The sequence below is a fragment of the Phoenix dactylifera genome, chromosome 5 (genome assembly GCF_009389715.1).
Source record: "Phoenix dactylifera cultivar Barhee BC4 chromosome 5, palm_55x_up_171113_PBpolish2nd_filt_p, whole genome shotgun sequence".
NCBI classification, from domain to species: domain Eukaryota; kingdom Viridiplantae; phylum Streptophyta; class Magnoliopsida; order Arecales; family Arecaceae; genus Phoenix; species Phoenix dactylifera.
In genome coordinates, this window is record NC_052396.1 from 52,560 (window position 1) to 64,610 (window position 12,051).

At 37.0% G+C, this 12,051-nt stretch overlaps 1 protein-coding gene across 1 annotated transcript; it reads left to right on the plus strand.

Moving 5' to 3' along the window:
• The first annotated feature begins 10,055 nt into the window (after positions 1 to 10,055).
• On the plus strand, positions 10,056 to 11,410 carry LOC120110777 (myb-related protein Hv1-like). Its single transcript, XM_039126334.1, has 2 exons — positions 10,056 to 10,386; positions 10,777 to 11,410. Exons 1-2 carry the CDS (start codon positions 10,124 to 10,126, stop codon positions 11,222 to 11,224), a joined length of 711 nt encoding a protein of 236 aa, XP_038982262.1. The 5' UTR covers positions 10,056 to 10,123; the 3' UTR covers positions 11,225 to 11,410.
• Positions 11,411 to 12,051: the final 641 nt, after the last annotated feature.

A 12,051-nucleotide genomic window follows, 5' to 3' on the forward strand; every position in this document is an offset into this window, starting at 1 on the left:
GTCTCTTCTCTCTCTACGTTGCCTGGGTTAAGGCCTGCAACAGTTTATCTTGAGATGAGTATATTTTTAGTCACATTAACTAGTTTGTCATCAAATTAAAAGAAAAACAAAAGAGAGGAAGGCAAAAAAAGAGGACTAATTCCACAACTTTAAGCAAACTCAAAATCACCCAATTTATCTAGTCTCCAAAATATGATACTCGAGTAGATAATCGCAGAAAGGCAACATTTATGGTTACTTAGGAGTCCATTTGTTACATATTTGGTTAGAAGGATTTAAGCTTGATAATTTTGATAACTAAAGATTAAATATCTTGATAAAATAGAGCTAGTTTCACCAAATAGTATGTTCTAATTATCCTAATCTTAATATGGAAGATATATTGGTTGCGGTTAAACTGGTCTACAATGGCCTACTCGAAGAATTCAAGATGACGTCATAAGGGCAAAATTATGAGTATTGGAAATCCTATTCATGTAGATGATGTCAAGATAACATTAGTCACCTTCGAAGACCCATTTGTTAGGGATCTTGATGCAATGATCCAGACATGATAACTTAGAGAAACCACCAACATATCATTCTACTATCATAGTCATGCAATGTCGTACTCTTGTGATTGAATATCTATTAATTGCATATCAACTAGTCAATGGTGGATTGCATAATTGCCACCCTTTCTCCCTCTATCTCCTTTTCTGCATTGCATGCTCTTCCTTTTTCTATCTCTCTCTCTCTCTCTCTTCCCTGCACAATATCCTAATCATCCCCCTCTTGCATTCTCTCTCTTTCCACGTGGTTCCTCCATCACCTCATCCATCCGTTCTTCTCTTCCCGTGCACAACCCTCCCATCTTCCTTCTCCTTCTTCCACTAGAAAATTCTTGTGCTCTCTCTTCTTCTTCCCTCCTCCCATGCGCAAGCCTTCCTGAGCATTGCCTTGCTTCAATGTCGATCATCTCCTCTCCCATGTCTCTCACCATACTGTAACAATCCAAGACCTCACTCAAAATAGCTAGCCAAAAGGTATTATTTGAATTTTTTGATCCTGTATAAGTATCCAAGATCTACCCAACGAATAACTGATGTGGGACTAAACACAAGCTTGCATGGATTCTCACATACACTCTCCGTTTAAGCCCTGACGTTCTCGTCGAGCTAAGGGTTCAAATCCATTCAAATCTAATCACAAATACCACGATCGGCTCGTAGTCAACCCCAATGGTTCCATGTTGCAGTGTCCCCTAGTCTGCATAGATTATGGGCTGGATCCACTCTGATATCATTTGTAATAACTCAGGACCTCACCCAAAATGGCTAGCCAGAGGTATTATTTAGGTTACTTGATCCTGTATAAGTATTCAAGATCTACCCAGCGAATAATCAATGTGGGACTAAGCATACGCTTGCATGGATCCTCACACATTGGTGTGAGGACCCGTCGAGCGTGTGTTTATTCCCACATCGGTTATTCGCTGGGTACAGAATCAAGAAACCCAAATAATACCTTCCGACTAGCCATTTTGGGCGAGGTCCTAAGTTGTTACACATACCATCCCTCTTGCACCACTATCCCCTCTCCCGTCCATTCTCAAATAAGTCATCTTTTTCCCATTTTTGTCTATTTATCCTCCTTTCTCATGCATGACCTAACCCTTCTCTCTTAGATCTAGAGGCTTGGACTAATTATCTCTTAGGGTCATCAATTTCAAGGGTCTAACCACTTGGATTTGTGCACAATGTAATCACTAACACCTTATTACTTAATATCTATCTTTCTTGCATTTTATAGATTAGATCTCTCAATTGATGTTCAAATAAGAGATAGTTAGACCCTTTGGATTCTAGGTTAAGTTATAAGTGCCTCAATTAGGGCTCTACCTTCCAAAGATAGCACCATTGTAGATCTAGGGTCACCATCCCTAATCTGAAAGAACCTAGGTTGAGGAGCCCTAAGAGGGTCTCATAATTCAGAGGAATGGACTTTTAAGGATTATGTTAATGATCGGTGTATTTATTTTAAACCATGTGTAGCTTTTTATCAAGAGAAAGTCTTTGTTGATCTAGATCTATAGATCTCTTGGCCATCCTAGCATTTTTTTTTACCATGCATTTTCATATGATATTATTAGAAGTTTATTTTTTAAGCTTGTAACTTAACTCTGTGATGTCATCATATCTTGATATCTAGTTTTAAATTATATTTTGTAAATATCAATAATAGTTCCAAAAATTGAATTTATGGAATTATTATAGAAATTTTATAATTAAAATAAATATTATGTTTACCCTACATAAAATGGATTTTAAAATAAGGATCAAGCATGAAATTTTCTACTTGAGCATTATGATGAATTTTAAAGTATCAAAAAGAACATGTTGGCTTGATTTAGTATTGTTGAAATATGTAGAATGAGTTATTTAATTGTTTTGTTTTAGTGAAAATTTGTTCAAAAGTTTATGAATATTTGAAAGCTCCATATTTTTTGTATATTAGAAAAATTAGTTATGGAATAGATATGGACTGATTAATAGATACTCTCTAGTCTAGCTATGATATGGGTCTAGTTAGCAGAACTGATCGCTAGTAATATATGTTTAGAAACTAATTTCTTTCGAGGCTCTACTATAGGACTAAATATGATTTTGGCCCACCTTACTGGGCCAATGTGGTTTTGAATCTTGTCCTTGGGATAATGGTGGTGATAGTCACAAAGAATTAAAGATGTTGTATTTGTAAATGTTCTTGAGAATTTCATGAAAATGTGTTTTCTCAATAGTTATATTAAACCTAGAATTTACTAATATTTTGAAGGTTTAACCATTTATGATGTTGAACATCTATAGCCAAATATAGAATTCTCGTCCCGAATTTGCAAAATTACTTCTTTTACAAATTCATAGAGCCATCTGCATTTATCCAAGTAGTTTTTGTTATTATATACTTGATCTAATTAGAAGTGTTATTACTGAGCTGTTGGCTCATAGTCCATTTTGTTGTCCTTTTTCAGATACGGGGTAATGTGAACCGGATTATGGACCGAGTGCCGGAAAGCCTAGGGCTTAAATTGGTCTCTTTATGTTGGTCTTAAGTTTATGTAATGCAAAAATATTATGTATGACAGTTTGATAATTTGAAGGCACATACTTGAATTAATCCTAACTTACTGTTGGAATGTTTATGTTAGAATTTTATAGATTATGCCAATGCCTGTTCATTGTTGCATGTAGAATATGTTCTTGAAAATAAGAATTTCTCATGCAGGCCTTGCATGTCTTATTTTCCAATGGGAGTTCATCAGATGAAAATCCTGGATATAATTTGAGGTTCAGGATTTGCAAGACAAGTTTTAAGGGGTGTGTGACTCATATTATTCAGTAAACCTTAGGCCAAACAAAGAGAACAACTTTGGCTTGGCTTGGCAGATGCAAGGCCATTTGGAACGATTGAATTGTATGTCATTTGGTTTCTTGGTTGTGTCACACCCATCAATCCTTCAGAGGCTTGTCATCATGGCCTATAAAATCATGCAGAGCAATAATACTACCTGTTTCAATAGAGACTGATTCACATGTCATCTATTCATGGGCGAGGTCATGTACATGGCTGCATTGCCCTTAAACTAGTTCTGCACATATATGGTCTCCTATCTGCTCTCAGATACTTGACATTTGAACAGGTTTTCCATTTGAACTGGTTTGTGTCAGACCAAGTTGTATTGGAACTAGTACTGTGTTGTTTTAGGTAAACTTTTGCGCTTTAATTTGGTTGGTTCCAACTCAGTTAACGTCAAAGATCAGACTTTGGCATGGATCAACTCAGTAGCTGGTTTACTGCGACTTGATTTTCTGCAGTTCGCCCTGTTAATTATGAAAGGTAAATAAATATGACCTCGACATATGCATTAGTTCACATAACTATAGAGTTTCCACTGCATTGCTGCCCCCTCTTTTTTTTGATTTTATATGTGCTATTGATCTCTCTATTTTCACAACCGTTCTTCTATATAATTGCAGATATTTCACTTGTAAATACCAAAGCAAAATAAGAGTAGTAACTGATACTAGTTGACGTCTCTAGCTTACCACCATATATTTTTATATTCTCTACATCCATGAATCAAAATGAAACCTGATTTTACGTCCTTGTATGTCTTTATTTGAATTATTCATCCTCGCTATTTCTCTCTGAGAATCTTTTGAGATATGAGATGATTCATAATTTTAGGCTTTCTACTGTATTAGCTAGCTAGTTGTGATAAAAATGATTTTCTACTATTCTATGTTTCTATATTTTTCGATAGTTATCTATTGTGTCTCAAATTAAAAATGGGCAGGAAATGTTTTGCCCATGGACCCGTTAGGTGGATTCATTACACTTTCACAACACCTCAACAGCTATTTTTTACTTTTCCAACAACTAAAAGTAAAATTTCATATATTATGTTGCAACAAGTTATGATCATCAACGAACTGGAATTCAAAACCTTGGAATATGCCAAATATACCTAGTTGCAAAACTTCTTGTTCCTCCTATAGACTTTTCAGAAATACCTTGATCGTTAGAGTTTTTTTTTTTTTTTGCCAGCCTCATTATTGATTGTGATTTTGGAGGCTTTCATATTTGGAATTTTCTTTATGAGTGACTGATCTTTGAAATCTGTCACCCATAAATTGCTTAATTATTCCTCCCCAATTTTACTTCTTCTCTTCATAACCATAGAAAGATATACCTACCTTGGGGCTACATTATTTCCATGTTGATGTGAGGACTTACGTGGATATATATTTAGTCTCACATCGGTTATTTGCTGAGTAGAACTCAAGCACTTATATAAGATTAAGAAACTCAAATAATCTTTAGACTAGCCTTTTTGGATAAAGTCTCGGATTATAACAAATAGTATCAAAGCGGACCTTGCTCATGGCCTATGTGGACTAGAGAACACTGCAGCACAAGATCATTGTTGCTGACCATGGGCTGATCGTGGTGCTTATGATTAAATTTGAATTGATTTGGACCCTTAACTTGGTAAGGATGCCTAGCTTAAATTGGAAGAATATGTGAAGACTCGTGCGGGCATATATTTAGTCTTTTGTCAGATATTTGTTGGATAAATCTTGAATATTTATACAGAACTAAGTAACTCAAACAGTATTTTTTGGATGAGATTCTAGGTTGCTCTACATTTTTTGCATGACGTCCCTGCTTGAGCCATATCAAATATGGCTGCCCATGTTCACTTCCACTTGAGAAACGCAATGCAGTAGTATTCTTGCGTCACCGGCGGCCCGCAAGCACTGGCTCGGATTCGTAGGAATTATTGTACAGTTTTGGTCGGTAAATATCATCAGAAATGAATAATTTGTGTTGGGGATATGAAATTTTCAGATTGTTTTGCAATATTGTCCAAGCTTGATTTTGGAGCCACATAGGCTTGACATGCAATAATCTAGCTCGCTTGAATTATATACTCAAATAAAATTTGTCGTGTTCATTAACAAAAAGTTATCATTGTATTTTTCTATATATTTGTTATTTTCCCGCAAAACTCTTTCATTAAACATCACGGATCCAAGCTAAATTGTATGCCTTTTTTTTCGTTTTGTCTAGGAGATGCTGCACTTAAAGTGGTTTTATGAAGAATTACTGTTCTCTAACTTCCACATTTGTATGCATTTATTTGATTCCTTTTCTTCCCTCCAGTCTCTCTTGAACTCATAGCACCACAACTTGTTCCAAATGACTCTATAATATAATTGAGGGAGTTCGAGGAGTACTTGGCACAATAAAAGCAAATGAAACAGGATCAGCTGTCCATTAAAATCAGAATACCTTATTTTTTCTGGGAGAATCTTTTTGGAAGCTTCCTTTCCTCTATTTAAGGGGGCCCGACAACGGAAGCCGTTCACCAGAGAAGCCAATTCCTTAAATGCACGACACAAAGTTGGTACCTAACTGCCTATCTTTGGGTCATTTTGGCCAGCGGTATCTTTTCACGATGGGCTGAGCTCGGGCCAGCCCTATCCAAAGATGAGCATAATTCTCTCAGGCACATATCCTGGCCTTGCCCACCCTTCGGGCCTACCTTCTAGGCCTAAGCCGGGCTTTTTTCATGGCTACAAGCTCCAGGCCAAACCACAGACTTTATGCACATTTTTAATTTTATTATAATATTAAAATAACTAATATAAAAAACTAAACTTTATTAAGTTCATATTTCAACAGTAATTATCAATTAGATCTACAAACATATTAAATGTAAACAAATAATTCTTGCAAAATAAAGAATTCAAGATAGGCCAGGTTCGAGTGTTGGCTTTAATCCCCAAGCCCAAGCTCGGCTCATTTATTAAACGGGCCTAGTTTTCAGGCCCAGTCCGGTCTGGCACTCCCAAATCTTTAGCCAGAGCCCGTCCAAAAGGTATTGGGGGCCCGTTAACAGGTCTACATTGCACCCAGGTCGTCCATTTTAGAAGAGCATTGGTGCAACACCAAATCAGTTAGGGGCAGGTGGCATATCATAGCGTCAAGTAAAAGCCCATGGACAACGCCTATACCGACTGCTCAGGAGAGAGAGGAAGGAAAACCCATTTCTCCAAGCCTATCCATTCCTTACCTCAAAGTTTTAACTCGTATTTAAACTGTTAATGATTGGGTGGTTTTCTTTGGAAGTATGGAGACTCTTAGAAATAGGGTTTACTTCCGGTCTTGTTTGCATATAGCTCTAGCTGGAGGGAACTTTTCAAACTATACCAATATAAGGTGTTCATCAGGTTATAGAAGGGCATTCCAAATTCAAATAATAGTTCCATGTTTCCTCGACAGTTCTTTTGCAGTAGTTCGTCTTTCATCCATTGCTGGTGAATGCAGCAAAGAATTTAGTTTCTTATGTAGTGTCTTACCAGTCAGATCATTATACTTTGTCATTTTCCCAGAACTTGATTGACCCAAGTGATCAGGTATATATTAAACATACTAGGTATCCAACAAGAATAAATAATTAAAGGAACGTACTCAGTATCCGACAAGCATAAAAAATTTAAGTGTAACCTTGGCTTTTAGGATGCATTTGCTTTGCGCCTGGAATTAGAATTAAAATGGGTTGAAATAGAAATCAAAATAACTATATCTCTATACATCTACTTAATGACCGAAATAGGAATATAATTTAAATATTAAAAAAAAAAGTAAAAATTAGATTTTGAAGAATTGGGACATATTTCTATTCTTTTGGAGTTCGAATAGAAATGAGACTCTCATCAACTGAATCGCTGGAATGGGACTCACTTAGTTCTATTTTCATTCTAAAGTTCAACTCCCTCCAACTAAAAATATCCTTAGTTTCTATAGCCCACGAGATATTGAAATTAAATATGCACCTTCGAAAGGGTGGGATCTTTAACAAAAAGAGAGATAATGACGAGAAAAAGAGCAACCAACCTCCTCCCTAACCCCACCTCCGCCTAGACTTGCACCACCAGCATGTGGAACAAGTGGAAGGTAACCAAAGCTCGCACGTTAACCACAACTTTTCCCTACCCTGCCATTCTCCACCTTTTAAAGCTTCTAGAAGAATGCATCATTTTTTCCTAAACTTTTAGCAATATGTAACCATGTACTTTTTTATAGCACAAACATAGTGATTAGATAAGTCCCTAACGTAATGTTGGTATGGTTTGGTAGATGATGATTTGGCATGAGTCCTCCACATCGTGGATAGTTGTATAGTCTCAATCATGGATGTCCAATTGTTTTTTTGATGACAAGGGAGGCTCCAAAAAAAGGCCACCCAGATGGATGTCCAAATTGTGGGGATGGTTCTTTATATTTTTCTCGACAAACACCTAATTGCTGGTCCAGTTTTAAGCAACTACCCAGGAAGGCAATGGCCCGCGCCATTGATTACGCAGGTGCGATAGAGACTCGAGCAAGATTTTTTGGTATGGAAAATGGAGGGGTTCACATTGCGACCACCTCTCTTAATGGTCGAGGATTACCCAATAATCATTTGAATTGTAGGTCTTATAAATAGAAGTATATTTGCATTAATTACATCATACGCTGCGGGGTTTTTTTTTTTTTGTTTGCTAAAAATAGATGGTTTAGGTCCATCAAATTTGAGTACAGCCAATCATATCAGAAAATAAACAATGCCGAAAAAGAACAGGCATCCTTTTTTATTATCCTTTTTTTTCTTTTTTTTTGATTTTAAGAAGGGTTAATCTTTGCATTTTCTATTATATATCCATCTCATCATCCAATAAATCTGGTTCTCACCAAACAAAACCCATCCTATCATCCTGAGTGGCGAGGAATGATATTGTCCAAACAAGGACTCTTTCAACATTGCCACAAATGATTTGCCAAGAAATTAAAATAGATCTTCATAACAAAGATCTTTCCAAGCTGCTCAAATTAGAACCAAAATATGGTAATACAATTCCTATGTATGGTGACCTTTTTCTACTAATATATCCATATCTATATTTATTTTATTTAAAAAATGCAAATACAGCTGTTAGTCATATGTAAAAATTTATATTTATATTTATTTTAATTGGATATGGATATAAATATGAATATAAGTCAGATAATTAAACTTTATTACCATAGAATCAAATATATTACTAAGTAAATGATAAATCAAGTCAATAGCATATTAAGATGGCCATTTATTTTTTTAAAAAAAATTATGAGTGCTATATAAAATTAAATTGGATTAGAAATAAAATCAAATATTCGGATACGATTTGTATAGTTGTCTATTCATATCCATTTTTTTTTGATAAATATAGATACAGGTATCGATATTAATCGGATGCTCAAATTTCTATCCATATCCAAATAATTTTAGATATGAAAATAAATCGGGATGGATATTATCCTATCCACTCTCATCCCTGCTATGTATAATTTTTTTATAAAAATAATAGAGGAAGTGGGACACTTTTTCTAATTTTATTGACTGTGCCTGCTTTTAGGTTCTGCCGTTAGATAATTTTGGATTGCAGAATAGAGGTTGCTCTTCTCCGACACTTCTAGCCCCTAGAAATTAAATAAAGGGGTAATTTGATCCCTAATTTCTCATACGACTATAAAAGAACTTCTCTGGTAGTGCATTAGCTAACAACATTCACTTGTACGTAATACCAACTTTTACATGCACACATCTTGGTATTTCCAAAGAGGCGAGTTATGCTATATACATATTGGCAGAATTTTTAGTACCACAATTCTAACAGCAGAATTGCATACGTCTTGGGAGGGATTGAAATATGCTATATATATATATATATATATATATATATATATATATATATATATATATATATATATATATATATATATATATATATAGGGAGCTTCACAAATTTTTTTAGAGGGTAACTTTATAATGACCGTCCGATGATTTTCTGTTCCACCACTTGTTGATGGTAGTCTGCATCCAAAATTACGAGATTGTAAGAGATTGACGCGCTAATTGTTCTCTATTGACGCCTCGCATATTTATAGAAAGATTAATAATGCTACAGATTAGATGGTATCTAACCACACAAGATCAATGCTATATATATATATATATATGGGTTTCCTCAGGTAATCTTCCTATTCAATATTTTTAGATTTTATTTTTTTTGGGTTGTATGATCTATTCATATTTAATTTAATGCATCGCCAAAAAAAAAAAACAGTTATGCATAAATTATGGCAATAAATATGATGAAAAGGTTAGTATGCTATCCGACAGGCCGGCCTTAGTCAGGCCGTTGTCATTCCAGCCAACTTTAGGTCACACCTACTGTGGTCGCATGCCGCTATGCTTTGTCTATATTGTTGGTTGGGCACACCGCAATGGTTGTGCCTTTTTGAAGTGGCGAAGCGACATCATATATATGTGGGATGATGGTGATGGCATGGGACGGGAAGAGAGATGCCTGCAATCCTCTCGCTCCCGGAACCTGCTTTTTCTCACCAACTCGCTTCTAGGAGAACAAGACTCCCACCCCTCCTCCTTGTCTCCAAGTCAAACGCCTATATATCCCCACCTCCCAGGCTAGCTTCCACCACCCAAGAGGAGGAAACTCTCGAGAAAGGAGGAGCTTAATTAACCATAGAGCCCATGGGAAGGTCACCATGCTGCGAGAAGGCTCACACCAACAAGGGAGCATGGACCAAGGAGGAAGATGACCGTCTGATCTCCTACATCCGGGCTCACGGCGAGGGATGCTGGCGCTCTCTCCCCAAGGCTGCCGGCTTGCTTCGTTGCGGCAAGAGCTGCCGCCTCCGCTGGATAAACTACCTGCGCCCCGATCTCAAGCGTGGTAACTTCACCGAGGAAGAGGACGAACTCATCATCAAGCTCCATAGCCTCCTCGGCAACAAGTAAGCAATCCCCTAAAACTCACAATAACATTCAGAGGAACACCTGCTAATTAAGGAGTGCTATTGATGATGGCAATACTGAGTCATATGCAGCTCCTTCACTCATCTTAGGGTTGGAGACGAGTTTCTTTTGGTTTGTATTAATTGGTGCTGCAAGCCTACAACTTTATTGCATGGTTGCCTTTGGGCCTTGGAGGTTATTATTCCTTAAAACCATTTGGCTTCTATATGCACTGGAACGCAAGGGTCTGCCAAGCCTACCATCCCAAGGCATGCAGATAGATTTAATTTAGAAAAGAAATTCACAATCATATTATAACAATATTTAATATATCAGCAGTTGATTTGATATCATGTTCGCTAATCAACAACTTTTATAATTTCCCACAGATGGTCTCTTATAGCAGGAAGGTTGCCAGGGAGGACGGATAACGAGATAAAGAACTACTGGAACACACACATCAGAAGGAAGCTGGTGAGTCGGGGAATTGACCCCGCCACGCACCGTCCGATCCATGCACCTCCGTCGGACTTCATTATCAGTTTTGCTGAGAGAGAGGAGAAGGATGGGGGAATTCTTCAGCGCGAGGAAGAGAAGGCTAGCAGCAGCAGCGAGGACTCATCATCATGGCAGCGATACAAGCGCCCGGATCTAAATTTAGAGCTGTCTATAAGCCCTCCCTTCCAACAAAATAAATCAGTGCAACCCATCAAGGAGGAGATGAGACTTTGTCTCTCCTGCAGCTTGGGGCTGCAGAAGAGCCAGGAGTGCAAGTGTAACGGCATTCTTGAGCTCCGAACTGGAGTCTTGGATTATAGAGCCGTTGAGATGAAATGAAATGAAGTGCTTAATTATTAGTCTCCTAGCCTTGTTGAGATGGAGCATTCAAAAGGAAAAAAAAAAAGGATTATATGATAAATCCTGCTTTTCTCTTCTTTCTGTAGAATTGTTGGAACAGAATACTGCACTTTTATTGTTTAGCTGTGATCTTTTTTATAAAAGAAAGACATGGATTTCTATCGAGAGGTGCTTGATCGATCCTTCTATTTACTAGTTCTCGTTAGGTTTCATAAATATTTTATTGGTTATATTAACATTTAATTAGAGAAAAAAGATGCTAAAAAACCTTGTCATCCATTTGCTCTTTCTGCAAGTATTTTTGGTGGACAGTTTGGGGCCTGTCTCATTCAATTCATATAGGCTAATGGACAAGAAGGTGAAAGGAGGCAAGCCGATGGTTAGAAGGTTAGGTAACCTATCAAAATAGAAGGATGCAACAAATATCTGGACAAAGTGATGCTATCAATTACCCAAACCCAACAACAAAAAAATATAGGGCACTCGACTGAAAACGGATCACGCGGTAATACGTTGCCCTTTTATCCGATGTTATGTCAGAGATTAACAGTGATTTCACCTTTAGGTTGGGTGGGGACTCTCATGAGAACCTGATCCAAAGGCTTAAATTGATGGTTAATATAATTTTGTCATTACGTTAATTTCTTGTTATTAATCGAAAACAAAACATGTTCTATATGTTGCCCTCCGTCTGGTGCGGTGTCAATGCTTAATGATGTTTTGTCCTCTATCAGGAAGTCTTGGGACCCGCAGGAGATAGAACTAAGTTTCCACAAGGGCAGCCGGGTCAACAGCGGACCAGAATA

Bases quoted from the DNA above. Each gene is read 5' to 3' on its own strand.
- LOC120110777 (XM_039126334.1), top strand. From the start codon at position 10,124: ATGGGAAGGTCACCATGCTGCGAGAAGGCTCACACCAACAAGGGAGCA. The intron at 10,387-10,776 runs GTAAGCAATCCC...AATTTCCCACAG, and splicing joins CATAGCCTCCTCGGCAACAA to ATGGTCTCTTATAGCAGGAA.